The sequence below is a fragment of the Excalfactoria chinensis genome, chromosome 2 (assembly GCF_039878825.1).
Source record: "Excalfactoria chinensis isolate bCotChi1 chromosome 2, bCotChi1.hap2, whole genome shotgun sequence".
In the NCBI taxonomy this organism is placed as follows: Eukaryota; Metazoa; Chordata; class Aves; order Galliformes; family Phasianidae; genus Excalfactoria; species Excalfactoria chinensis.
Window position 1 is genome coordinate 82,136,609 of NC_092826.1, and position 26,118 is coordinate 82,162,726.

The 26,118-nt window shown below is 42.8% G+C and overlaps 1 protein-coding gene and 1 long non-coding RNA gene across 3 annotated transcripts in view; one reads left to right on the top strand and one right to left on the bottom strand.

Moving 5' to 3' along the window:
* Positions 1–26,118, bottom strand: part of ADTRP (androgen dependent TFPI regulating protein) — a 33,754-nt gene that overhangs the window by 1,635 nt on the left and 6,001 nt on the right. The window contains exons 2-5 of one of the 2 annotated variants that reach the window (XM_072328789.1): positions 24,949–25,074; positions 23,502–23,603; positions 9,150–9,265; positions 4,458–4,609 (exon numbers count right to left, since the gene is read on the bottom strand). In XM_072328789.1, the coding sequence (XP_072184890.1) occupies positions 4,458–4,609; positions 9,150–9,265; positions 23,502–23,603; positions 24,949–25,074 (496 nt within the window). Of the gene's footprint in view, positions 1–4,457; positions 4,610–9,149; positions 9,266–23,501; positions 23,604–24,948; positions 25,084–26,118 lie in introns of both variants that reach the window. The other variant, XM_072328788.1, reaches the window with a different exon arrangement.
* On the top strand, positions 228–17,713 carry LOC140248230 (uncharacterized). Its single transcript, XR_011902811.1, has 3 exons — positions 228–605; positions 2,068–2,190; positions 17,634–17,713. It is a non-coding gene; the product is annotated as an uncharacterized lncRNA (long non-coding RNA).

Genomic DNA, 26,118 nt, shown 5'->3' on the forward strand with positions numbered 1-26,118 from the left:
TGAGAGCATTTAGTGCTGACCAGTACAAAGACATCGGGGAATAACAGACTAGCCTATGGGGCCAGAGACTGCATATTAGCAAACACCTGTTTGTATCTGCCCTCCAGTGATGAAATCGTAAGCCTGGGGTTGCCAGAGCTTCCGCCTGTGTGTCCCTCTCTCCCCAGTGGATCATCAGATAAACCTGTCAGCACCACCACGGCATGTGACAGATGGTGTGGGTTCCCTTTAAACAGCTGAACTCCTGTACCAAGGGGTAATCTACAGCCTGGGGGAGCGGCAAGTATGATGGATATAAATATGCCATCACGAGTCTGTGGCTTAACTACAATGAATGAATGAGGCAAAAGTGAGCGTTCATATGTGGCTTACAAACTCTGGCCTGTTAAACCCTCTTAAACACAAGTCCCTTTCATCACTGGCAATACTGTGAGACTGCAGACTGAAATAAATGGATGTACATCAGGCTGTTACTCTCCAGTCTTAAAAGGCCTAATAGAACAAATGCTTTTGATAGAATGAAGATAGATTCTAGGAAAATGAATTTTTCTGTTTAAAAATTCCTGCCGGACCCTACAGAAACAAGAGGACTGTCATAATGAAAGGTGAGTTCTGTCTCTATGCTGACAATTACCTGCAGAGCATTAGCATTTTAGGGTTCATACAAAAGCTGCTGTTTGTGAGTCTGTGCCAGCACAACTGTAGGATGACTTCTCACCCTGCACAGCTTTGCTTTGTGCCCCTTCATTTGTAACTTGGGTTTCTGCAATTGCAACTCAGTAGCTGCTCAGGAAAATGCGAGCGTCAAGACTTCAGTTGTATGGAGGTATTACTTTGCATTGTGCAGGTTCCTTTGTCATCACACAGGCTGGGTATCCCAATAGCTGAGCACCCAGTATTAAGGGAGCTTGGCTTCACAAGCACATAGGAGCAAAAATAAAAACCAGGGAAAACAACCCAGCTGCTAAAACAAGTTATATGGTTCTGTAAAATACATCCTGCAGAAGGGTACTTCAGAAAGAAGAGGGAAAATATGTTAACGAGAAGATTACCCTCTAATTTTAGCTTAGCCTTGGGTGAATGTATTTCAGTTAAGACTTTCCAAAGCACTCAGGAGCTCCTACGGGTTCTGTAAGAGCACATCCATCTACGCCTGAGGCTGTTGCTAGTTGCTCACCTATTGCTCCTATTCACCTGTGTTTTACAACATGAAAATGAAAACAGCTGCTGAAGGTTTTATCAGACCTGCTAGACAAAAGGCAAATGAATCCTTCGCATCTTCAAATGCTGGTGCCAGAGACCTCACCTGAAATGTTGCTTTGTCTGAATTGGAGAACTTTGATCCTGAGGATCTGTTTGTCTCAGCTGGAGCAAAACCTGAGGGAAGGTTGCTTGGCTTTGCTGTTCAGGGTTCTAGTTTTGCAGGTCAAAGTTGCCTGCATGATGTTTCCTACCCGTCGGGAATGAGAGAATCTATCACACGGTTCATCTTTGGCACCAAGACCCCGCAGCCAAATTCTTGGGCTGAGGTAAATGTATGGCAGTGAAAGAATCAGCCCATTGTTTCCAGTTATCCTCTTTGGAGTTTCTGTATTACTCAACATTGTCTAGTACTCCAGAAACTCTGGGATTTAAAACAAAAAAAAAAAGTCATTACTTGGTACTATTTTCTGTGCCTCTCGGCCTGTGCAGCTGGGTTGCCTTAGTTACCATGAATCCAACTGTGAGACTGGAGGGAAAGGCAAGTGAGAAATAATACATTTTTAAAGCCTCTAATACTATATGAAGCAGTTTGTCTATAAATAATAAAACAAATTTAGGATCTGGCATCTTCGGGCTGTTCTGAAAAGGCAAAAAACAAGGTTATATTATTAAACAGCCTGCATTTTTAGCTCACCGAAATGATGCTGCGTCTTTCTGGTGGAGCACAGGATGTAGCTTTGAAATGACATACCCTAAGCTGAAAGTCACTATCCTTGGACTTCGGAATAATTTGGAGCTAAACGTACATTTATGGGTGGAAAAAACAGTAGGCCTTTATGTAGCTGATGCTCTTTGTTTTGGCAGAAGTGGTGGTGACCTTAAGCTACAGAGGAACATGGATGAGTCCTTATGGAGCACAGCGCTGTGGGACAAGCTTCATTTGCTGCCTCCAGTTCTCCACAGGATGCGAGTCCTCCAGGAAACCAGGTGTGATGCTCTAGCTGAGCTATTTGTTAATCACTTCTTACCTCTTTGAATAAGCACAGCTTATCTCCATTGCTCTAGGCGCAGTCTCAGCCAGCAGCAGCCCAGGCAGGTTTTGTCCATTCCCACTGCAAATTGCTTTGCTTTGTTGGTTTGGGTTTTGTTTTTGTTTTTGTTTCGTGTGTGTGTGTGTGTGCGTGTGTGTGTGTGTGTGTGTGTTTCTTTCTACGGCTTATTTTAACTGTATCATCTCTTACTGTGATGAGAAGGTGAGATGGGAAAGGGTAGGATGGAAAAAAAAAAATAGGTGGAGGCATTTTTGCTGCAAGAAGAAAGGTATGCTGGAATTGCATCTTCATTCTGTTTGCAGCTGTTTTTACTCTGGCAGCACTTAGCAGAAGATTTGTTTCAGTCAGGAATACATTAAGACTCTGGCACACTGTAATTTGGAATACCTTCCCCCTGGCTGTGTTTCAACAATATTGGGATTTTGTTATCAATACCAGCTCAAGAAAGTCCTGCCTTTCTCTTGGGTGGATCAGCAAAATGATCTGAGTTAAAAACAACCCCTGCTCACAAGAAGCAAGTGTGGTGAAGTAGGAAAGAATTGGAGGTGGTGTGCAGGAGCTCATTGAGATGTTATCACTCCCAAAGCCCCCATCTAATCATACTGCAGGCTCAGATACCACAGAGGGATCATCTATTAAGGTGTAGCTTGCAGCTTTTTGTATCATTGTGCTGTAAATCTAGGGAATGCCATCAGTCCTGGAGGTAAACAGCTGAGGATGCATTTAAAGAAATAGGGAGAAAATGAGAAACATAGACGGAGAGACAGACCCAGCATGTGGAGAGGGCCTCCGTGGATTGTGAGAGCATGTCAGACATCAACAGAGAATATCATGTATGCTGCGCTCATATATATCCTCTGCAGTTCTCTAGACCTGAAATTGCTCCTACTTAGCCATTGATGAAAGAAATCTGATTCCTAACTAATACAAGACCTGATGTCTAATAAAGACCTAAGCTGTCTTGTGGTGGTTGTGTTGTGGTCTTGGATTAAACAGAGAGGTCAGAAATTACTCATAGTAATGGTTGCCATTTATGCAATGCCTCTTTAAACAGAGCTAGTGCTGATTGCCTGCAGATCTGTTTTCAGTTACTCAGAATCCTCATCGTGCATCATATTTATTCAAGACTAGGATTCAGCCAAAATTTCCAAACTTGGTATGTAGAGCAAGTGTCTTGTTTGCAAAGGTATGAACCACTGAACTTGGTTATTCAGCACATTTGAAATTCAATCTGCTGCTCTGAGGTAGCTGGGTACGGCTGGTGAGAGACGAGCTACAGACACTCCACTTTGGCTTGACAGGCATGTGAGACTTCACAAAATGGATCAGGCATCAAATGCTCCCTGAGAACAGAGGGAGGTTGTCTTATTTACTTTCAGAGGTGTTTCTGCAGGGCTTTTTCTTTCATCAGAGATCTAGTTTAAGAAATTGCAAATGTTCACACATTTGTCCTAAATAAAATACACACGTTTTCTTGACAGAAACGCTTTCATCCTCAAAAACTTAATCTTGAATGAAAAAGGAATGAGGCAACCAGAAGGGAAAACAATTAATAATAATAAAGTCCCATGCCAGACTCTCGAGCTTCGTCGGTAGTCTTTCCTCCTCCAGCTGTTGTCCTTCTAAGAGACATTGTTTTTCCTAACTGCTCATCTATTCAAGTAAGGTTGACTTTCATTTTCTTTAAAGCATTACTGGTCATGCCACTACTGAAGCCAAAGGGAGATGTTTCAACAGCCCATTAAAACTTCCCAGAGCGCTGCTGCACTCACAGAGCTTTCGCTTGGATAGACTAATGCCTTCCTATAAATTGGTAGTAAACTATTCCCGAGTCTGATAAACACCACTTGACATAGGTAAGAGTTTTAGGCAGGGCTATTTTGCTTCTCTGAACCACTGTTTGAGAAGGAATTCAAAATACAGTGAGTATGCTGGTGACAGGCTCTTCTCAAGCCACACTGGAGAAAACTGCTCCAGACATTTGTTTTTGCTTGGTAGAGTTGGCAACCTTCAGGTTTGTTCTGTTTGCTACTAAATATTTAGGACCTGGCAATCTTTATCTAAATGTCACCCCCTAACGCAGTGTTTGAGTATCCCTCTCCCCACCTGCCTTGGTGATCATAGGGAGTAATTTGATTTTTTTTTTTTGTCATATGGATAGAAATTAAAATAATAATAATAATAAATAAAAATTGGACTGACCCCATATCATACGGTTTAGGAACTCTCCAAAATTGTAGAAACAGATGATGATGGCAAGGCTACTGATGAAAAAGGCTCCGAGCCCAGCTGGACTGAATGAAGCAAAGAGAGGGTATACCCACTCTCCTGTTACAAAATAAATCCACAGGACCCTGGGTGAGAGGAGAAACAACATCTGGTTAGGACCATTCAGTTAGAAGAATCCCTTGTTGATTTCTAGCTTCTTAAGTGCCACGTTATCAAAACAGTATTGATACAGAGAAAATTAGCTCAGCAGTTGATGCATTTTCTCAACACTTGGGCTTTTTGCTGTGAAGCACACTGCTAAATTAGATGGATTTTGGTGCAGGTTGAAGTACACGTGATGTTCCGCTGTCACTTTGGTGGCACTGGCTATTAAAACAGTAAAACAACAGTAAAATAGCAAAATGCTCAGAAATATAGGTGTGCGGTTCAGTATAGAAGTGAGGCTTGTTCAAATAAGCTCCTACATAGGTGTTTCCTCTTTAGTTACTGTGACTTTTCAGTCCCCATCCAGAATCTGAGGGTCTATGGTGACAGAGGTGCTGTTTCTCATTCTCTCTATCCTGCTGATGTTGAATGCTGTTTTTGAAAGCAAGAAGAGGGGTTTCAGGAGATGACAGGGCATGGACTATTCTCTTGCACTTTTTCTTTTAGTCCGAAATTATTAGAGGAGAAACAAGTGGGTAGGAAAGAGACGTACCCACTTTGCTCTTCTGCTCCAGAACCAATTGCAAGGTGCTGGTTTGGAAGAGGGAACAGATGGAAAAGAGGTTAACTATGTTTGATGTAGGCCCCCTCTTTTTGCCTTTTTCTTAAGAGGAGACTTGTGCCTCTGGCCAGTTCACTGATACTATTTATTCCATTACTCCTAAGAGTGGATGGCAGCAAGTACCTAGATTTAAAAACATAAAAATGGTGTCTAGATGGAAATCTATATTTCCATAGATGAAATTATATATATTTGAATGGAATATATACAGAACATAAAATATATGGCAGGTGTCCAGTGATTTCTGTGAGGCTGTGCCCTTCTAGCGTAGGGCAGAACTTATCTAAAAGGTAAGTCATATGGGACAAAAGAATCCTGACAGATTCAATTATTGACTGGAGAATTCACCCACTGAGTACTTCCTACAACCAGTGCTGACATGGGAATGCCAGGGCACTATTTGAAGGTGCCCTGTCTTGCTGGGGGCATAACGCGTCAGGGAGAGAAATGGAAACAGGTTGTCCCATCAGCATGTCACAAAACTAAGACACAAGAGAGTGCTGAGGAATGAAACATGGCTGAAAGGATGGCTTCTTGTTTCTCCAAGTAGAAAAGAGAGATAGACTGGAGAGATGAAGAGGGTTAGTGATGGAGCTGTCTTTGCATGAAGATGTGAAGTGTAAAGATTCATTTGCCCAGAGGGGTGGTGGATGCCCCATCCCTAGGGGCATTCAAGGTCAGGCTGGATGGGGCTCTGAGCAACCTGATGCCCCCGTTCAATGAAGGAGAGTTGGATTAGATGATCTTTAAGGATCATTTCCAATTCAAACGATTCTATGATGCCATAGTTTTCCAGATTCAAGAGAGGTTCTCCCATCAGACAATCTTGGCTGCAACACAGTCATAAAGAGAAAAAGGCCTGTGCAAAGGCCAGGGAAAGATGAGTAGAAATATCAAAGACCAGGTGTTAACTGGAGCCTGTGCAGTACAGATGTCTCTACACATTCTTCACTGCGTGGGGGCTGCTGTTTTCTTAATACATCTCAAGCAGTAAAACAGAGTGAAAAATGCCTTTATATAATGAGCAACTAGATTGTCTTGATCTAATTTAGCTGGCTGGAGTGCCTGATGGGTAATTTTAAACTTAAGAAATTACTCGACTGTTCCAGAAGCAGTAAAGCACTTCCAGTTTTCTGACCTGTTGGAAGCTGTGTGTAGCTGAGTTTTCATCTTGGGATCTACCTTCAGGTTCATGAGTTTATTCATTTTGACCTTGGAATGGTTGATGTATTTATTTATCTATTTATTGTTAGGGATTTCATAATACGCAACCCAACAACCTGCTGTTAAACATATGTGCAGTGTTCAGGGGTTAATTATTCTGAACATTTAGTTTCACCAAATTTCAATGTTTAGTAAGCAGTGATAATTTAAAACCATACAATGCCCAGAGTTATGGAGGAGATAGACTGAGAAAACAACCTGTGTATAACCAAATCTGCCAAACTGCTGTGAGACTGAGAACAGTGTACAGATACTGGAGGAATGTGATGTGCAGCAGCCTGATAAGGTAGCTTGATGCAAGGAAGAGGTTTACCCTGTCCTCTTGTCATGTGTCCATTAAAGTTAATGGAAGCTCTGAATTCGCTAGAGGAAAAATAAAGTTGTTTCCCTAGGAAATTATTGAACGGGAAGAATGGAAGGAGAACATATCGGCCACATATGAGTTTTCTGAGGTAGTGGTTAATGCAAAATTAAAAGGTTATGAACTGAAAATGAGCACGCAGTAAAAGAAAAACGTTTTGATTCCTAGTAGAGATGAACTATGGGCATATTTTAAGAAAGCCATCAGTGTCTAGATTTTGTGTGTGTGTGTATTTTAGGTCTTTATAGATGGTGTGCAATCTGTAATGATTTATATTCCCTTACATTGGTAGTTTGATCTTTTCTCCAAAAACGCATGCACCGTTGTGAAGAGTAAGATTTATTTTGTCCTGATCTTTATTGCTAAATTGATATTGCCACTGAAATGGGAAAGAGCTCGCTGTTGTTACCTCCTTTCCAAGATTTAAAATGACAGTTCTGAAATTTATATATTCTTCACTGCTTTCAATGTGATGGCTCCAGGAATGAGGCAGGAGATGCATGGTCCATGCATGCAAAAATTAACATGTCGAGCAGTTCTCTTGGCCCTGATGTCCTTTAGCTGGAAGCTGCCTTTTCTTTTTAATCCTATGGGTATTCAAAGCTATCAGAGGCAAGTATCTGGTGCAAGAAGTCACCAACTGCTTGATTTCTCACTGCCTTGGAAGGACCTGGCAGCTCTCAACCCATTGATACAAGAGGACGGACAGTGTGATTACAACAGTGACAACTCAAAACGAGGTTTTTAGGGAGCACTCTGTGTTGCTAGTGAAACATAAGGCACCCAAGAGGGTCTATTTAATCATCAGGTAACAGTAAAATATGTGTACGTGTTAAGATTTCAGTACACAGACTGAAAACATTTTCTGTTAGTTGGAAGCTTTTATCTCTGGCTTCAGAAACAAGGAAGGCAGATGGGAGGTTCCTTGCTGTCTCAGAAGGAGAGAAAGCAATAGCACTGTACACCTAAGAAGCCTGGATCCAGGTACCAGGGCCCTGGGACACAGGGGCCAAGAACAACCAGGTGCCCTGCGCCATGCAAGGCCAATTCAGAGAAGATACGGGAAGGACCCAAACAAGCAGTCTGATCAATTTCTGACTGAACAGGATCTGTGAAAGCTTGCCCCTGCCATTATCATTCCCTGGCTGGAAACTGGGGAAAGAAGAGGCTGTCCTATGGGTATGGCACATAGCAGTTTACTTCTGCATCCACATGTGGCCTACAAGTCTAAGGCAGGGTGCTTGCTGGAGAGCCAGGGGGGGTAGTAGCCCTGTGTGCTTCAGACTTCCTCATGGGCATCAGTCAGGACTGACTGGAAAGGACTTGGCAGGGAAACGCGTCTCTCACAGCTGTAATAGTATTAGGCTATGGGCTGGATTAGGATAAATGGCTCCAAACTGAGTTGCATAACACAGAGCTCAAGTCTGCTGCTTCCAAAGCCGCTCCTATGGGTCTCACATCACGGGAGTGTTTCGTTTGTGAGGCTTGTTTTCTGTTCCTGTGTTCCATTCAGTGGGCTGAGGTTACTCTTACCTAACGGGTGGGTGGAAGTGGGAAGGCTGGTTCCCTGCGTGGTTCCAGCTGCTTCTCAGAAAGCACTGGGTGAGCGTACTCTGAAACTATACAGATCCACTCCAGAGCTGAGTCTCAGAGTGATCTGAAATGCTGGCAGCTGCCCATAACCTGGATGCTATGAGCAGGAATGGATGTAAACCCAGCTCCAGGGGTATATGTGCACATAGAGGAGGTGGGTGGAGGGCTATGGACAGGGTGAGGCCCTGTTAGATGACTTATTCTCTAAGGATCCCTCTTGGACAAGATAGTGATAAAATTGGGCACATAGCTGGCAATGTCAATGTAGGTGGTGTCTACTAGTGGAGATGGATGTGGTAATGGGACCGATGCCTCCTCAGTACCCATCATTTTGCACTTGCCTCTGAATATCACTTTCTAACTCAAGTTTCTAAATCCAGCCTTGTGCCCCTGCAAAATATCAAACTGAGTTCTGCTCCTTTCCAGCTCCCCTGGCTCCTAGACTTTGAGAGCTGATGTTTCTGATAATGTAGGGTCTTCTTTAAATAGGCTGTGAAAGAGCAGGGGATACCAGGTGCAGCCTCAGGAGCTGTACTTAGTTGGAAGAAACCAGCTCTGCCTGCATCTGGAAATGATCTTCATGAGCACCACCTGATGTTTAAATGTCTTATCCACAGGCCAGATTGTTGTCTGAGGGAGAACTTAGACTATATGTAGAGAGTGGCCTTGGTTTACGAAGCAGATTACTTGAAGTATGTGTTTTAAAGTACATGGTTCTTACCAACTGACATAAAGAAAAGAGGCACATCCTAACAGGAACAGTCCCTTCTTCTTTGCTGGGTAGCGATGCGGTGTGGCAAGGATTTCCAGGAGAGCAAGTGGCAACACAGCTGTGTGCTGTGGAGAAAATAGAGTGTGTCAGAAAGTGGTTGCAGTGCTGCTCACAAAGCTCGAGAGCTGGCATGTGGGCAAAGGGGATGGTACAACGGGAGAAAACTATTGCAAAGATTTTCACCAGCTAGTCAGTTAAAATCCTAGTAACTAAACAAATGGTTTCATTGGTAGTTGATGGGAGAAGGTGAGCAGGACAGCAGAGGAAGATGCACAGATTTAAAAAACAGAGAAAAGAAGGGAAAAAAAGCACTGAACTAGTAATTTTTTGTCTCCCCTGTAAAGTTTCAACCTGCTGCATGCATAGCATGCTGTTTCCTCTTGCCCAAAGGAGGAGGTTCTATTACCTTCAAGGTATATGTTTGTCAGAAACTGTGCTGTGTATAAGATATGGTAGTATGGTATCAAAGATTTACTGCTGTATGTAGTATGAGATACCACAAATATACATGAAATTCTTTAGATACACATTGATCTCTAAATGCATATGTGTACAGCATGGATGAAAACGTTCTTTATTTCTTTAAGAGGCAGACATCCATTTTTGTCTGTCGCTGCCAAGTAACAGCTGACTGTACATACTCCCTCAAGACCTTCAGTGCACTCCCGGGAGTTGCTATTCATACCTGGCTGTCGCACTACCAAAACAACCCATCTGTCTCAGTTATCATTTCTCAGAGAAAACAGAGAGGAAAGATTTACTTGATGTTCCAGTTTCTCTCGCTGATTGGCACCAATATTTTCTTCTGTTCTGCTTCACAAAGATATTCTTCAGCTCTCTGACCCTGACAGTGGATGGAAGAGGTCTAGTTGTATCAGTACCAATGATTTTCTCACTAATTTAACCAGAAAAATGCCTCCAGTGCATACACTTTCTTTTCAAATATAATCCCTTCAACTGTCTTTCACTCCAAAATCTATGTATTAAGCTGCATACTGCCATATTAATGGTAGTTATTTTTGTTTTGTTTTTTCCATGAGTGGGAAACTGTTAGTCTTCAAACAAAAATGCCCATGGAAGACAGCAATGATAGAAAACTTCTTCATCCTCACAGTCCAGGCTTTAGCCATTCACAATGGATTTGCCCATTTTGCAAAGTGGATATAAGTTCTGGTTTTCATCGGACAGACAACAGCCTTCAGAATACCTTAGGGTAACAAGAAATGTCCTTTCTCGTCCTTTAATTAACTTAAACACTTTTAACAACCATTAGCTGGTTGCTCCTGCTTGTATTTTTGCTATATTGAGAAGAATTTAGTACTAGTGACCTGGTGAAATAATGCTTTATTAAAGCAGTTTTCAGGTAAGGGTTATTTTGTATACTTATTTCCTCAGTTTGGGGCTTTTTGTTCTCAGAGTGAACAGTAAATAAGCACAATTCACCAGCATGATGCTGCTTTAATAGAAAAAGTATATGATGCTCTGGGACCATATTAACAGGAAAGCTGTGTGTTAGAGTTGGGAAGTTACTGTTCTGCTCTATTTGACATGGATGAGATTTTGGCTTGCATACTACCTCTCATCAAGCACACCCCATTTTGACAGGGGCAAATAATTTGGAACACACCCAAAGAAAGAACAGCACAAATGACAAGGGACCACATGAATGGGAAAGCAGTCCAAATGCAAGTAGAAATTCATTATTGAATCTTGAGAGAGAAGGAAAATGGGAGAGACTTTTAAAAACTTAAGATGCTGGCACAGCCATGACCGTGATGATTGCATTCTCCATATCCATCACAGGTAGGATGAAGAGTGATTGGCTCAGTTTTCCTCAAGAAAGATTTGTCTTTATATTGGGAAACACCTCATAAGGACAAGCAGAGAAGCAAGGATCTGGGGCAGCTAAGCGACTGCTCTACAGGAGAAGCTAAGACAAAACTTTGATGTGTTTCTGCCAAGCCTCAGTTTTCCTCTAACTTAATGAACTGAACTGGCTCACCAGGGGTTATTATGCAGACTCCAAAGCTGATGCAAAAGAATGCAGAAGCAGAGGATGAAAGCATAGAGAAACAGGGGGTCTCCTTTTCTGCTAAGAATGCAGTCACAGCTAAGACCACTGTGGCTCTGGGTAGCCTGGTCTAGTTGGCGATCCTGCCCACAGCAGGAAGGTTGAAACCAGATGATCATTATGGTCCTTTTCAACTCAGGCCATTCTATGATTCTGTGGTGATGACCACCAGCGTCTCTACTTGCTTAACAATCCTCTATCTCAATTCATGCATCTTTGTCTTGTCTGTACTGTAGTATGACGATCCCACAGGAAAAGAGAAAGAGGAGAGAAAGGCACCTCTTTTGCAGTTTCTCAATTTCTCTCATCTGCTTCCATCAGATGATGGCTCAAGACATCCCGCTGCAGCACTTTGACCTCATCAGACAGCAGAGCAATGCTCTCTGTTACACTCAGAGGGCAGCAAGCTGGTGGTAGCAAAGGCAAGCCCACTATGCTAACACGTGTTGGCACTGGGGCAGTTTAGGAAACCAGCAGTGGTTGTGAGAGATGGCTGGGAGCTTTCCTTTTTATTATGTGTTGATTTAGAAAATGCTGATTTGCTGAACTAGTCATTTTTTTGGTGGGTCTTCCTCTATTGGAGGAGATAGAGAAAATACTCAGGGGCCTGATCAAAAAAGTTTGAAAGTCACTAGCAAAGCTGAAAGTATGGGAAATATTTTTGGAAATAAACAAGAGTTTAGAGGTAGGAACAAGTTCAGATTTCTTCTATGCCTGATCTGTAAGGGCGTGAAGATGAGTTTCCCTCTTGCAGGAAGAGTACTGCCACCACCAAGAGCAGGAAAACTGTTCAGGAGTAGGGCAACCTGCCTATTGTTTTGTGAATGGTTTCTCTCAGCTCATGGATCTATCCTGATTTGGAAGAGGAAAAAGGAGAAAAAGTAGGAAAAAAGATAAAATGAAAGAAAGCAATCTGTTGTCATGTAGGAAGGCTTTTTTTCCTCCCAAGTCTAATAATGACATTTGTATAGAATCTATTAATGTGTGCTATGTTTTCTATACAAACCATTGTAGATTTCTAAACATATTTTGCCATACATTAACCCAGTTTTACATAGCAGTGTATTGTCAGCTTTTCCTAGCTAGAAGGTCACTGTATGTTAACTAGATGCTCTGTCAAGGGCCCTTTATATTTGCCATGCAGATAACTTCTCAAGACAGATACTTCTCAGTTAGTTCATGTACATTTGGAATGATAATGTTTAACCTTTTGGTTTCGGGTATGAAGTTTCTCTTTTCTTTACACATTCAACCTAGATGCCGATTGCTGACTTGGAGAATGTGTCTCTGCTATCCCAGAGTCTGCTGGTGACTTCATGTGTTTCTGCCAAGGCCTGTTTGTCCATGAGTGGTAAAATCACGGTGGAATTTCTACTGAATAACAGAGCATGTTTACAAGAGCAGATGAGTTCCTCACGGCACATATTTAAACAGTGGATACCAGAGGAAAGCATAGCTTGCCACAGAACGCAGAGCCTGCCCTTTGCTTATGACACTCCGTTAGCTTTCCAGATGATTTCCCTCTCATAGCTGATAGACGCTGACTTTGGCAGCATCATTAGCGATAGGCTGTGTATCATAGCTAATCATATCTGCTGAAAGGCTTTAAAGTCTTTTCACATCCTCCTCAAAAATGATGTAGTTTTTTTTTCTCCCTCTCATTATTTTTTACCACTGGTCTCTAGTCCACAGTTCATTAAGCAAACTTTCAACCCTGTTTAGTTATGCTTTGTCTAAAGAGCACAGCATCGGTATGGGGCCAAATTCAAAGACAAAGTTTTGCTTCTTTCTTTAAAGAAAACATAATAATTAAGCTCAGATTGACACGGATCAAAACATTGGCAAAAACTGCTGGAAACAGTGACTCAGGTTTTTTTTATTTCAATTAACAGTTTCTCAGTTTCACTTATAAACAGCGAAACTGTCAAAAATAATTATCTTGGAGAATAAACTATTTTACTGCAAGGTATGGAAAACTGTTTGTAACAATAGTGGTGTGTACTGGTCTGGCTGTTAGTGAGCTGAACTGAATCACAGAGACATTTTTTCTCTTGGTAGGAAACCTGCTAGTACTTATTTTTCTGCTCTTTTAAGTATTTATTTACTTGTCTAACCACCTCTGTCGAGGAAAGCTCTTAGCTTACAAGTTTAGTAAGGATAGAAGCATTCTGAGTGGCAATTATTTTATTTGTAGAGTGGGAATGAGAGGGTTATGGGACTTTAAAAATCATTATTTTATTAACAAAAACATCTATTTTTCTAAATTCTTTTTCCAGTCATTCAATTGGAAAGTCCTCCGTGGCTCTTCTTGTCACTTAGGGTATTCAGCTCGGATTTGATTTCTTCGCTCTTATTCTTACAAACTCAGGTGAATCTGACCTAATTATAAAATTGTAGATTCTTTTTGCTCGTGAACTCTGGCATTTGACTACAGGGGAAAAGGTTTCTTAAATGTATCATAGAATCATAGAATCATAGAATTACTCAGGTTGGAAAAGACCTTGAAGATCATCAAGTCCAACCGCAGCCTAACCAGTAGCCTATCTCTTAAGAAACAACCACAAAACAATACCACAACAACAAACCTCTGCTAAATCATATCCCTGAGTACCACATCCAAGCGGCTCTTAAACACATCCAGGGATGGTGATTCAACCACCTCCTTGGGGAGCCCATTCCAGTACCTAACCACCCTTTCTGTAAAGAAGTTCTTTCTAATATCCAACCTAAACTTGCCCTGGCGCAACTTGAGGCCATTTCCCCTCGTCCTGTCACAAGTCAGTAGTGAGAATAGACCTGCCCCACTCTCACTGTAAGAACCTTTCAGGTACTGGAAGACAGCAATAAGGTCTCCCCTCAGCCTCCTCTTCCTCAGACTAAACAGCCCCAGCTTCCTTAGTCTCTCCTCATAGGGCTGATTCTCCAAGCCCTTAACAAGCCTCGTTGCCCTTCTCTGGACCTGCTCCAGTACCTCCATGTCCTTCTTGTGCTGAGGTGCCCAAAACTGGACACAGTACTCGAGGTGAGGCCTCACCAATGCTGAGTACAGGGGCAGGATGACTTCCTTAGTCCTGCTCACCACACCATTCCTGATACAAGCCAGGATGCCATTGGCCTTCTTGGCCACCTGGGCACACTGCTGGCTCATATTCAGCCGACTGTCCATCAGCACACCAAGGTCCCTTTCCGTCTGGGAGCTTTCCAGCCACACCTCCCCAAGCCTGTAGGATTGCCTGGGGTTGTTATGACCAAAATGCAGGACCCGACACTTGGCCCTGTTGAAACTCATTCCATTAACCTTGGCCCATCGATCAAGTCTATCCAGGTCTCTCTGTAGTGCCCTTCTCCCCTCAGGCAGATCAACACTCCCTCCCAGCTTAGTGTCGTCTGCGAACTTACTGAGGGTGCACTCAATCCCCTCATCCAAATCATCAATGAAGATGTTAAACAGAAGCGGCCCAAGCACCGAGCCCTGGGGGACGCCACTTGTGACCGGCCGCCAACTGGATTCCACTCCATTGACCACAACTCTCTGGGCCCGGCCATCCAACCAGTTCTTCACCCAGCGGAGCGTGCACCCATCCAAACCACGGGCAGCCAGCTTCTCTACCAGAATGTTATGGGGGACAGTGTCAAAGGCCTTACTGAAGTCCAGGTAGACCACGTCGACAGCCTTTCCCTCATCTACTAAGCGGGTCACCTTGTCATAGAATGAAATCAGGTTAGTCAGGCAGGATCTACCATTCATAAACCCATGCTGACTAGGCCCGATCCCATGGCTGACCTTTAGTTCGTCCATGATGATACCTGAGATTATCCTTTCCATAACCTTCCCAGGCACCGAGGTGAGACTGATGGGCCTGTAGCTGCCAGGATCATCTTTCCGGCCCTTTTTGAAGATAGGCGTCACATTTGCCAGTCTCCAATCCACCGGGACATCCCCAGTCAGCCAAGACTGCTGAAAAATTATGGACAGTGGTTTGGCGACCACATCCGCCAACTCCCTCAGAACTCTAGGGTGCAACCCATCCGGCCCCATGGACTTATAAACATTCAGCTTTCTAAGTAGATCCAGGACCATCTCATCACGGATCACGCAAGGCTCTTTTGGTTCCCCCTTCCCGTCTACCAGTGTAGGGGGCTGCGTTCCCAGGGAGTTACAAGCATAACTATTGAAGACCGAGGCAAAGAAGGTATTAAGTACCTCAGCCTTGTCCCGATCCTCAGTGACCAAGTTGCCCTCAGAATCCAACAAGGGATGGGGATTTTCCTTAGCCTTCCTCTTGGTATTGATGTGTTTATAAAAACATTTACTATTCTCCTTAACCTTAGAAGCCAAGCTCAGTTCTAGCTGCGCCTTGGCCTTCCTAATTTTCTCCCTGCACAGCCTCACTACAAACCTGTAATCCTCATAAGTAGCTCCCCCATTCTTCCAGAGACCGTAAACTCTCTTTTTGTTCTTTAGATCAAGCCAAAGGTCTCTGGTCAGCCAGCCCGGCCTCCTCACCCGTCGGCTCATCTTTCGCGATTTTGGGACAGTCAGCTCCTGCGCCTTTAGGACAATTTCCTTAAAGTATTCCCAACCTTCCTGGGCTCCCACACTCTCCAAAGATACTCCCCAGGGGGCCCTCTCAACCATAGTCCTGAGGAGGTTGAAGTTCGCCCTCCGGAAGTCCAAGGTGGCAGTTCTGCTGACTCCCCTCCGCGGTTCGACAAGGATCGAGAAATCTAGCATTTCATGATCACTTTGTCCCAGACGGCCTCCAACCTTTACATCCCTCACCAGACCATCTCTGTTAACAAACAGCAGGTCCAGAGTTTTGTTTCCCCTCGTCGGCTCCTTCACCAACTGTGTCAGGAAGTTATCTCCCACACACTCTAGGAACCTCCGAGACTGTTCCCTGTCTGCTGTATTGTAATCCCAGCAGATGTCTGGGAAATTGAAATCCCCCACCAGAATGAGGGGGAGTGACCTTGAGACCTCCCCCAATTGCCTATAAAGCATCTCATCCACCTCATCATCCTGGGTAGGTGGCCTGTAGCAAACTCCCACAATAACATCGGTATTGTTGGCCTTGGTTTTTATTCTGATCCATAAGCTTTCAACCCTGTCATCATCATTATTGATTTCCACGCATTCACAATCTTTTTTAACATAGAGAGCTACACCACCACCTTTCCTACCTAGCCTATTTTTTTTAAAAAGTTGGTAGCCCTCAATCACTGCACTCCATGTGTGGGAGTCATTCCACCATGTTTCAGTGACGGCAACTATATCAAAATTTTCTGAACAAACAATGGCCTCCAGCTCCTCTTGTTTATTACCCATGCTGCGTGCATTAGCATAAAGGCACCTGAGCTTGGCCTCCTTGCGATCAGCAGCAGCCCTAATAGCCTTGTGACTACTATTAGGCGTTTCCACAGCCACCAGCTTAACACCAGCCCTCGTGTTTTTCCTACAAGGAGGCAAGTCATCCTCCTCCTTCACCAAGGGCCAAGACCTTAGGGGTTTAGAAGCATACCCCTCTCCTGCAAGCACAGGGACATTGCATGCAGTTTCCATTTTGGTGACCCCAGCTACTGCCCCACCCCCCTTCGTAACTAGTTTAAAGCCCTCTGGATGAACCTACCCAATTCTCTCCTTAAGATCCCTTTTGACCGGTGGAACCCAAGGTCAAAAAACCCAAACCCCTGCCGGGCACACCAAGCTCGGAGCCAGGTATTGATCTGTTGGCCCATTATATTGAATCCCTCATTCTTCCCTGAAGCAGGTGGGATAGAGTTGAACACAACTTGTGCTCCCGAACCCTTTACCTGTCGCCCCAAAGCTCTGAAATCCTTTTTCAGAGTCCTCATGGAAGTTCTGCCTACCTCATCACTACCAACTTGGAACATTAATAGGGGATAGTAGTCAGAGGGGTGGACTAGAGAAGGAAGCTTCATCCTTACATCCTTAACCCGGGCACCCGGGAGGCAGCAGACCTCTCTATGTAGAGGGTCTGGCCGACATATTGGCCCTTCTGCTCCCTTCAGCGCAGAGTCACCAATAACGATGACCCGTCGTTTTTTCTTCGATGGTGATGTTCTAATGGTGGGTGAGGAATGGATGGACTTGGGGGGCACCACCAACTGAGGAGTACTACCATCATCACCATCCGAGGACCTACTCAGCTTAGGGGGTTCCCTTTTAGGTAGTTCCTCCACCCTCTCTCCACTCACCTCCTGATTGATTTCCAGTGCCTGAATGTACGTTGATTGCTGGCTGAAATATTGGCATGCTATCTTGTCTCCTACAGAGAACGATGAAATTAAAACATTTTCCTGTTTCTCTCTTCTTTTGTTTCCTGCCCCTATGTTGTCAGTTGTTTCCTAGGATACATTTCAGGTTCATGAGTTTAAACTGAGATAAACAGCCCTCACTGGATGTTATTTCCACTGTTGGGTAAGACCACATGGAATTTTCACTTCCAATACATGTTATTTTGAGTAATTTGTGTTTGTTTATTCGACATTATATACTTGCTGTGCCGTTGAGAGTATAAGTAAAAGCAAGTTTCCTAGGGCTAAGAAGACGGGGTTGGTTCGAGCTGTTGTTCAGCTGCAGGTTCCAGCTTTGCTGAGCTTTAAGTCCATGAATATTCTCCCCAGAGCTGCTGAGATCACTCACACGCCTAACGCGTGCATTTCAGTTTGACTCAGCTTGACCCTGTTTGACTCCAGAGTTAAGGAAATGATGCCATGGCTGACCATAGCTGTTTGTTTCTCATTTGTCTGCATTTACATACTCTCTCTGTCTGCTTTTCATTAACATGTGAGACTTTAGCAGGGGATTTTCACAAACATTTACCACTGGCCAAACTAAATTTAATTGGGCTCAGTTGGACACCATTAAGTGCTTTTGAAAAATTGCCCGTCTTTTTTTTTTTTCCAGACAAATTCCCAAGGGTGCTTGTGAGCTGAAAACCATTCATGGTAGATACCCGTGTTTGTGTCTTCTCATAATAAAACTAAATGGCTTCCTGTCACCATAGACACTGTTTAGTTTTATACTCCTCATAACTTTCTGGATCCTGGCATGCCCGTGGCTTCATCTTGAGATAAATTCCCTCTTTGGATTGATTTTGCAGAGATACTCTCTTCATACAAATGCCTCCGTTAAAATCTTGTTTTATAGTTTGCCCTCATCCATGTTTAATTCTTCTTTCTTTTTTTAGAGTGGGAAAAAGTCTAAGCAGCGCTGTTCATTAAGATACTCATTAAGATATTTAACAACATAACTAATTTTCTCTAGGAGTTCTCAGCTGTCTCTCACAATTTCAGCCAATGCTCAAGAACTCACAAACTATTCAAACTTGTATAGATAGAGTAGAAAATACAAGGAGCTCTATTATGAGCAGATGTGATACCAAGTGAATTGGAAGCTACTGCTCAATTTAAGTCCAGCAGCACTCCGCACTGAACTTCAGCTACTCTCCGTGTCTGCCTTTCCTGAGCCTATTCATACTCATCTTAAAGGCGTTATTTTTTTCCACATATTCAAAAACACGTGGGTAGTTTGGGAAAATGGATGAAACATCAGACCTACTGTAAGATCAAAGTTAAAGCAGTATCAGAGGTGACATTTCCTGTAGTTATTTTTTGCAAACAAGGTCCTGGCTGAATATCTGGATGCTTACTAGCAAATGTTTTGTATCCGTGTCAAGGACAGAATTTTAATTGCGTTTCTGCCTGGCATTAGATGCATAGTCTAGGAGCTGATGTTGCACTGCAGATGGAAGCTGATGTGGGACTGAGATGACATCCTTCATTGCAGAATACTTTTATCCAGATGTTCCTTCTCAGGGTGGGATATGAGGAGCGCACCTGTGCGCACCAGAGTAGCAGCAGCCAGGGAGGATACCCTGCCATAACATGTGTCTGTGAAACACTTACTTTCTCCCTAAGGAAACGAGCTTATTTCAACAAAAATGGGAACTTCAAAAAGATATATATGTTGTGCTGGGGAAAATGAAGCATCTTTGCACTTAAACTGTGTAGGGTGATTAATTTAATGTGCCATATCCCGCATGCACATATTCTTCTTCTTTGCCAAAAGCTGAATGTAATTGGAAGCCTATGAACGTCCATAGGTGCCAGACAGCTTAAAATTGAGACCCTATGAAATACGAACAAATTGAAATGTTTGTCTCTTGAGTAAGTGAGAAGAGTTATTAAGCATTAAATACCAATTGCAAGAAGAATTATTTGAGATGGCCAAAAATGAAGCTGTTCTTGTATACATGTGTGGAGCAGGAGTCTAACTGGAGTGACTTGGACAAGCAGGTTCTGCTTTACACAGTGGTTTGGCGTCCCCCAGGCTGGTCAGTGTCACAGCAGCTTCCTCAAGTACTGAAAGATATAATAGTCCACATAGGTACCCTCATACACGTGAACTGCATTCAGACACCTCATTTTCTTTTCCAGATGGAGGTAAACCATGCTGTTACAACTCGATGTTTCCGTCAGTGTAGCTGTGTCCACATAGGAAGGGCCATGGTTTAGCTAGATACAAGCAGCTTGTAGATGCCAACAAGCTTCAAGATGAGAAGAATATCAAGTCTTGATGCTATTTTTACTGTCAGGGCACCCAAGTCGTTCTTTGACTCCTCTGTATTTCCTTTTTACTTTCAGTTTCAACTTGACATTTCAGCTCCACCAGAGCAGAGTTCAAGGGTATTTGGAAGGCTCAGATGATGTGGCTTCTGTTGTCTACTTTGCCAAGAGTCTGCCAGGTAAGTTTTTTTTTCTTTGCCTCCATTTATCATTGCTCCCTTTTAATTCCTAGCTGTTATGCTTACAAGATCTTTAGTACAGTAACTATTCATAACTATGTGTCATTAAAATGCCTAGGATACTAAAACGCTGTTGGTTTTTTTTTTTCAAGGAGAGGGGGTAGTGTGGCTACATAATGGCATAGGAAAAAGATAGCTAAGCTAAAATTAACCAAGTCCTAAAAATAAAGGAAAATGTATTTTTTAAAAGAAAATTTGCGTTTTACAGGAACTGTGATTGTAGAAAACAAAACAAAAACCAACAAAAAAACCCCTCCTTTATGGAAACACAACTATAGTATTTCCATTTTTGGAAATGCATCTGCTCAACACTGACGTATTTTTGAGTGATCTCTCCTGACCCTACATTGCCCTTTTTTGTTTAGCATCCAATTCCATCAGCCCCTTCAAAATGTGGTATTCCCCTAAACTGCCATTAAGTTGAATAATACATGCATATAATTTAATCCAAGCTGTCTCCAGCAGTTAGTGGTCTTCTGGAGAGTATCCAGATACTGCTTGAAAAGAGATAACTGGGAAAGAAATAAACAGTTTTGCTTGACGAATGGACCAGTGTATCTTTTGTCCCAGCCATCTTAGTCTAGTAAAAAATCTTGTTCAAATGCAATTATTCTCTTAGAGATATAAGTAGTAGTTTTTTCTTCTTCTGTGATTCTCGAAGCTTGGAACAAAAGCAGCATTGTTATCCCAGCTAAATGGAAGATGGAACTGAGGCAGAGCCTGTGGGGTAATCTTAGTAGAAAGCTATAAGAGAACCCCAGGTAGCTTGAAGTATTGGGCTGCCCTCAGTTATTATTAAGATTCTTTTCTGCATTAGCCATCTTTTCCTGTAGAATAAGAAATGTTTCAGCTGAGATGGTTAAATCTTGCCTAAAATGGAAGCACTGTATGATTCTGGCTACCTGGTGGGAAGGCGCTGACACCTTCCCACTCTGAGAGCAGGGAATGTGAGAAAAATAAGTGGCTAGTTCATTTTTGCAGGGAAAGCGCTGAAGCATCACTGTGGACTCAAGAAGATTCATATTCCTGAAGTGATTTTGTACGCTTGTTTTTTAGGCTCACTGTTTAGTTACATAACAACATATGCTTTCCCTATTTACCGTGTTAAAATAGGCTGAGATAAACTCCCACTGCAAATGATACAACGCTGACGTATATTGCTGATACACTGATGTCTTTTTCCACCAAAGTCACATAGCTGCCGCCTCAATCTGCTGTGAAATGTCTGTAATCCCAGAGCCATAAAGCATAGCAGTGTGCAAGAAACTGAACCAAAGAAAAAGCATCTGCTTGAAAATAAGTACCTGGGAGATTGCCCCTTAAAATGCTGGTAGCTCCCCACATCTTCCCAGTGAGTGTTTTGGGTTGGAAGAAATACCTCAGCTAAGACTGAAGACCTGAATCCTGTTGGGCTGGAAATAATGCTTTTTGTAATGCTAAAAGAGAGGGTTGTTTTTTTTCTTTTTTCTTTTTTTTCCTGAAGGGCACTGAAGATTTATTTTCAAATCTTTTTCGTGGCATTATTAGAATCTTTGCCTTTGGCAAAAAGAACTGTGCTACACACCTCACCTGCTTCCACAGTGAGGAAGAAGCGGTAGTTCTATCAAACAGTTTCTTTTGGAGGGCTTATCTGACTTCTTCCAAGCTGGACAGTGAAGTGCATGTTACTGCTGTCTGGTCTGCAGATGATTTCTAAGAGGCCCCAGGATGAAGAAGTGTCCCAAAACACACGGATTGTCAATAGCAGGGATCAGTCTGCACTCATGGCAGATGTCTTACACTCAATAGCTAAGGGAAGGAAAATGTACCACCCAGAACCTGTCAAGCATAAGATTGTCTGCAGCGTATTGAGAGCTTTAGAAATAAAATACCAGGTTGTGATAGAGGTTTGCTTTATGTGAAGTTTCTCTCGTCAAAATAATTTTGAGGAAGAATTGTTTTCCTTTTTTAACACTCGTTTTTGACATATCCGAAATGGAAAAGCTTTTTGTTGTTGTCAAAATGACTCTGTTATGAAATGTAGATGTAGGTAGGGTAAGGAAGGTGTTATAATGAATACGTTAGGAGTTCCTGCAAATAGTTCTACCTCATGAAATAAAACTGTAAGTTCCTGCAGCTCTCAACCTTCCATGTCGTAAACAAATGTGGAAATGGAAAGGGCAAATTCTCAGCTGTGCGCCGAGATTAAAACAAGAAGCAGAGCCCGTCTCCCCTCACCACCATCCTGTATCCTCCCTTTCTGCAGTACATCTTCTCCTGGGAAGATTTTAAAATTCAGCCAGCCACCAGTACCCAATTCTGGACCTGAAGCCAGTAAGATATTGAGGACAAAAGGAATCTTTTCTGTATTTAAGAAGGAACGGTGCCCTTTTCCATCTATTCAGAGGTTTGCACTGCAGCTTAAGAGCCCCAGTGAAGATAGATTGGTGGGCAGAGAACAGGTGATAAGGTTAAAAGTGCACGATGGCTGCTGTTTATCAGTCGGATATCAGCAGTGTGGACGTGCCTATGTGTGTTTGGGTTCCAGACACGTACATTCAAAAACACGTATCTCAACCAAAGGGCTACTCAAAACTCTCATCAAATTTACCTTAAGAGCACAGTAGAACTGCTGCATTGGGTTGAAAAGGGTTGCACTGAAGAAATGAAGTCCGGAGAGAAATGAAGCTGAGACTTCTGTGTGCTTATTTCATACTTTCTGGCTCCTCCGATTTAGCCTAGCTCTGAACCTCTCCCTTCTCTCCCCCTTCCCATGAGCCCCATGAGGCCTCCCTGACCTTACAATCCACCCACGGTTTCCATGTTACTGTCATCCTCCTTACACTTGACTGATGAGAAATATGTGATTATTTAACACATCATAAAAACAGCCAGAGCAAATGAAGGAGAAATCTGGAAAGTATTTTTAGAAATCTGTAAACAATCATTTCAATTCAGCTATTCAAAGCTGTGCACACGTTAGCTTATTAGCTGTTGAGCTGTCAGATGTTCTTTGGTTCTTTCACCTTTTTAGAAACAAAATTAAGAAACACTTTGTTATACTCCCAGCCATTTTGTATGTCGTAGACTTCTGTTTGCAGAAACAATTTCTTTTTTCGAGCTACAATAAACAGAGAAGGTTTTTCTTCCCTGTGACTGCACATCATTTCATTGGTTTCAGAGGTTTGACAAGCAATGATTCACTGACATTCCTGGTGTGCTAAAAGGCTTCTCGAGGCAACTTGGAGCACATGCATCTGTTTGTTGTGTACAGCTCAACATCAACGTCAGTTAAGCGGGAAGGAGGAGGTGAGAAAGAAGAAGCTGTAAAACTTTTCTGGAAAGATGCCCAACGCAATGGTGGGACACACATTGCCAAGGCTTTCTGCTGTGCAAGAGGCAGGGGTGTTTGTTACTCACCATGGTGTGATTTAACCAGGATGGAATGACTCCATCAAGGCTTTTGGGGTAAACCAGCTCTCGGTTGTAGGTATACAGGATCCAAAAGGATATAGAAACAAACTGGAAACAAAACACAAAAGGGAAGACTTTTCAAAAGGAGAGAAATGGAATTGATGGGATTTGGATAGAGCTTTCTTTTTGAGAAGGTAAAATATCTCCCATATGAAAAATGGTGATATTGCCACATAATCTTATGTATCTCGCATGTTACAACATAAAGAATTTACACTGAGGTGCAGTGTTCTGTGCTGATAATGTGAGAAAACTCCTTTTATAAACTGACAGCACTGACATTTCTGTGGAATGTGTGATTAACTTTAAATGTTTCTTCCCTTTGCAGATGGGATTTTTTGATGGTCCAGAAGTTCTCTTTGAGGGATGTGCTGTCAAGCCACACTGCTCGGTATTGAAGTAAAAACAGACCTTGCTAAGGCAGCTCACCTGAAACTTACTCTACCTTCACACTTCATAAGCCTTATTTCTAATTTTCAGGTATAAGCAATGTGGCGGGTACCCATCTTTTCCAATAAAGGAGAACTGATAAGGAGGAAACAAACTCTGGTGTCAAGAGCTGGAAGCTGATTCGCTGTTTCTTGTCCTGGCTCTGTATTTGAGAGCGTGTCGCCTGGAAATAAGCTGGAAGAATGTATGTTGTGCCTCCGTGCTGGTGAAGATGCATGGGGGATAGGACAGCACATGGTGAATATCGCTGTGCAGGGAAGATAAATTAGCCCATCCCACAGTCTCCATCCCTGGCAGAATTTCTTTAGTGAGCCAGCTGGCTGAGCTGCTTGGGGACAAGATTTAAGCAGCGTTTCTCAGCCCTGTGAGATTCAGAGGTGATTGCAGGCTTCACTCACACACAGTGGTACCCACATGTTAAAGTATCCCATGGCTTCTAAAACGCAGCATCAGACAAACAATGCCGTCTGTGAAGGAGTAGGTGGTCTGTGGTGAATCTGATGTAGGCTATGACAATAATGTCCTGTGAAGCTGTATCTCTCTGGTGCTTATAGTAAGTCATGCTGGAGTCAGAGAAGGAGGTTTGAGGCACTGTTGTCTCCCAAGAACCCTCTCATGTCCTCCTGGCCCATGCTGCCCTTTTGAGAAATGCCCTAAGTGGATCATTCCAAAGCTATTTGGGACATAAGATTAACAGAGGGGTTAGACTTCACCCTTTGGGGTCAATCTCTGTTCATTCGGGGACAGCAACCCTAAAGTTTTCACAAGAAGCTTTATATTCAATCATGGATGCTAAAGGCTTACACGGTCTGCTCTGCTAGATGGTCCAAATCTGTTTTCAAATGGTAAAAGAAGGTCTACAATCCTTATTTGTTTGACATACACACATGTTTTGCTATTCACATCTATGCAAATGTTATTTTTATGTACAGAGGTTACTTACTGTGGACACTGGAAAAGCCAGGACGCTGAAAAGAAGGTCTCTGCTGGAAATTACGCACTTAGCGCATCGCAGTTCCTTAATTAGCCTCAAGACATCAGCCAGGAAGGACACCCCATAGAAGATAGCCTGCAAAAACTAAAGTAATTACATCTAATGAGGGAAACTCATCCAGCCTTAATTAGCATGTTCCTTACTGAACTCCATTCTTGCTCTTCAGGGAGCTGTGTTGTTCGCGAGCTGCAAGCCCGCGTGAGGGAAATAGCTTTGGGCTAAATCTTTTTTACTAACTGAAAGTGATTAAATAGAGTAGTTTGGGAGATAACTTTAACGGTATCTCGTTTAACAGACTAAACAGAGATGTGTCATGTGATTCGGATCGTGGAATGGGAGGACGTGTTGAAAGCAGCTCCATCGCGCCTTATATGTTAATGTTGTTATGTTCAGTGTATCTGAGGAGGAACTGAAGTAAACAAAATTCGGGATATGCCAGGAGATGTTTCCTGTAAGGGAACTGCTCGATAGCTTCTCCTGTGGTTTAGTCAATGTGAGGTCTTCTCTCTGGGTACTCACAGTGCAGCTGACCCCAGGGCTGTAGGAGCCAAGGAGTTCAGAATGCTCTAGTATGAAAATCAGCCGCCAAAGTCACCAAACCAGAACCTCTGTTTCTTAACTCAGGGAGATTCAGGGAAGGATTTAAAGTGCTTGAAAGCAGAGATCCAGACTTTACTAACTAACACTGGGTGCATTAAAACATTTATGACTAATGAATTTTGGAGTGCGTGTGGGATTTTTCTTATAAATCATATGCAAGTTATGATGAGCGTAGGGCTGCTTAGGGAAGATGGTAGGAGGATTTTGTAAACAATCAGGTAAGTGCAATGTGACAAAACAGAATTCTGCAAATTGCGTGTGAAATTGTGTGTGAAATTGTGTATGAAATTGTCAGAATATTGTGGTTTAAGCCAATACTGCTTTTTCTGATTACTTTGTTTTCTTTCACAGTGCTACGCAGCAACTCATGCTGAACCAGATGTGTCAGACACACAAAGCCTAGCAGAAAAAAATCTTCTGCTATCTTGCATTCAGACAGCTGAGTCTAGTTTGGTCCTGTTAATTCAAGGGGTGGCCTCTTCTTTAAACCTAGAGTGAACCAAAGTGATGCAACACGGG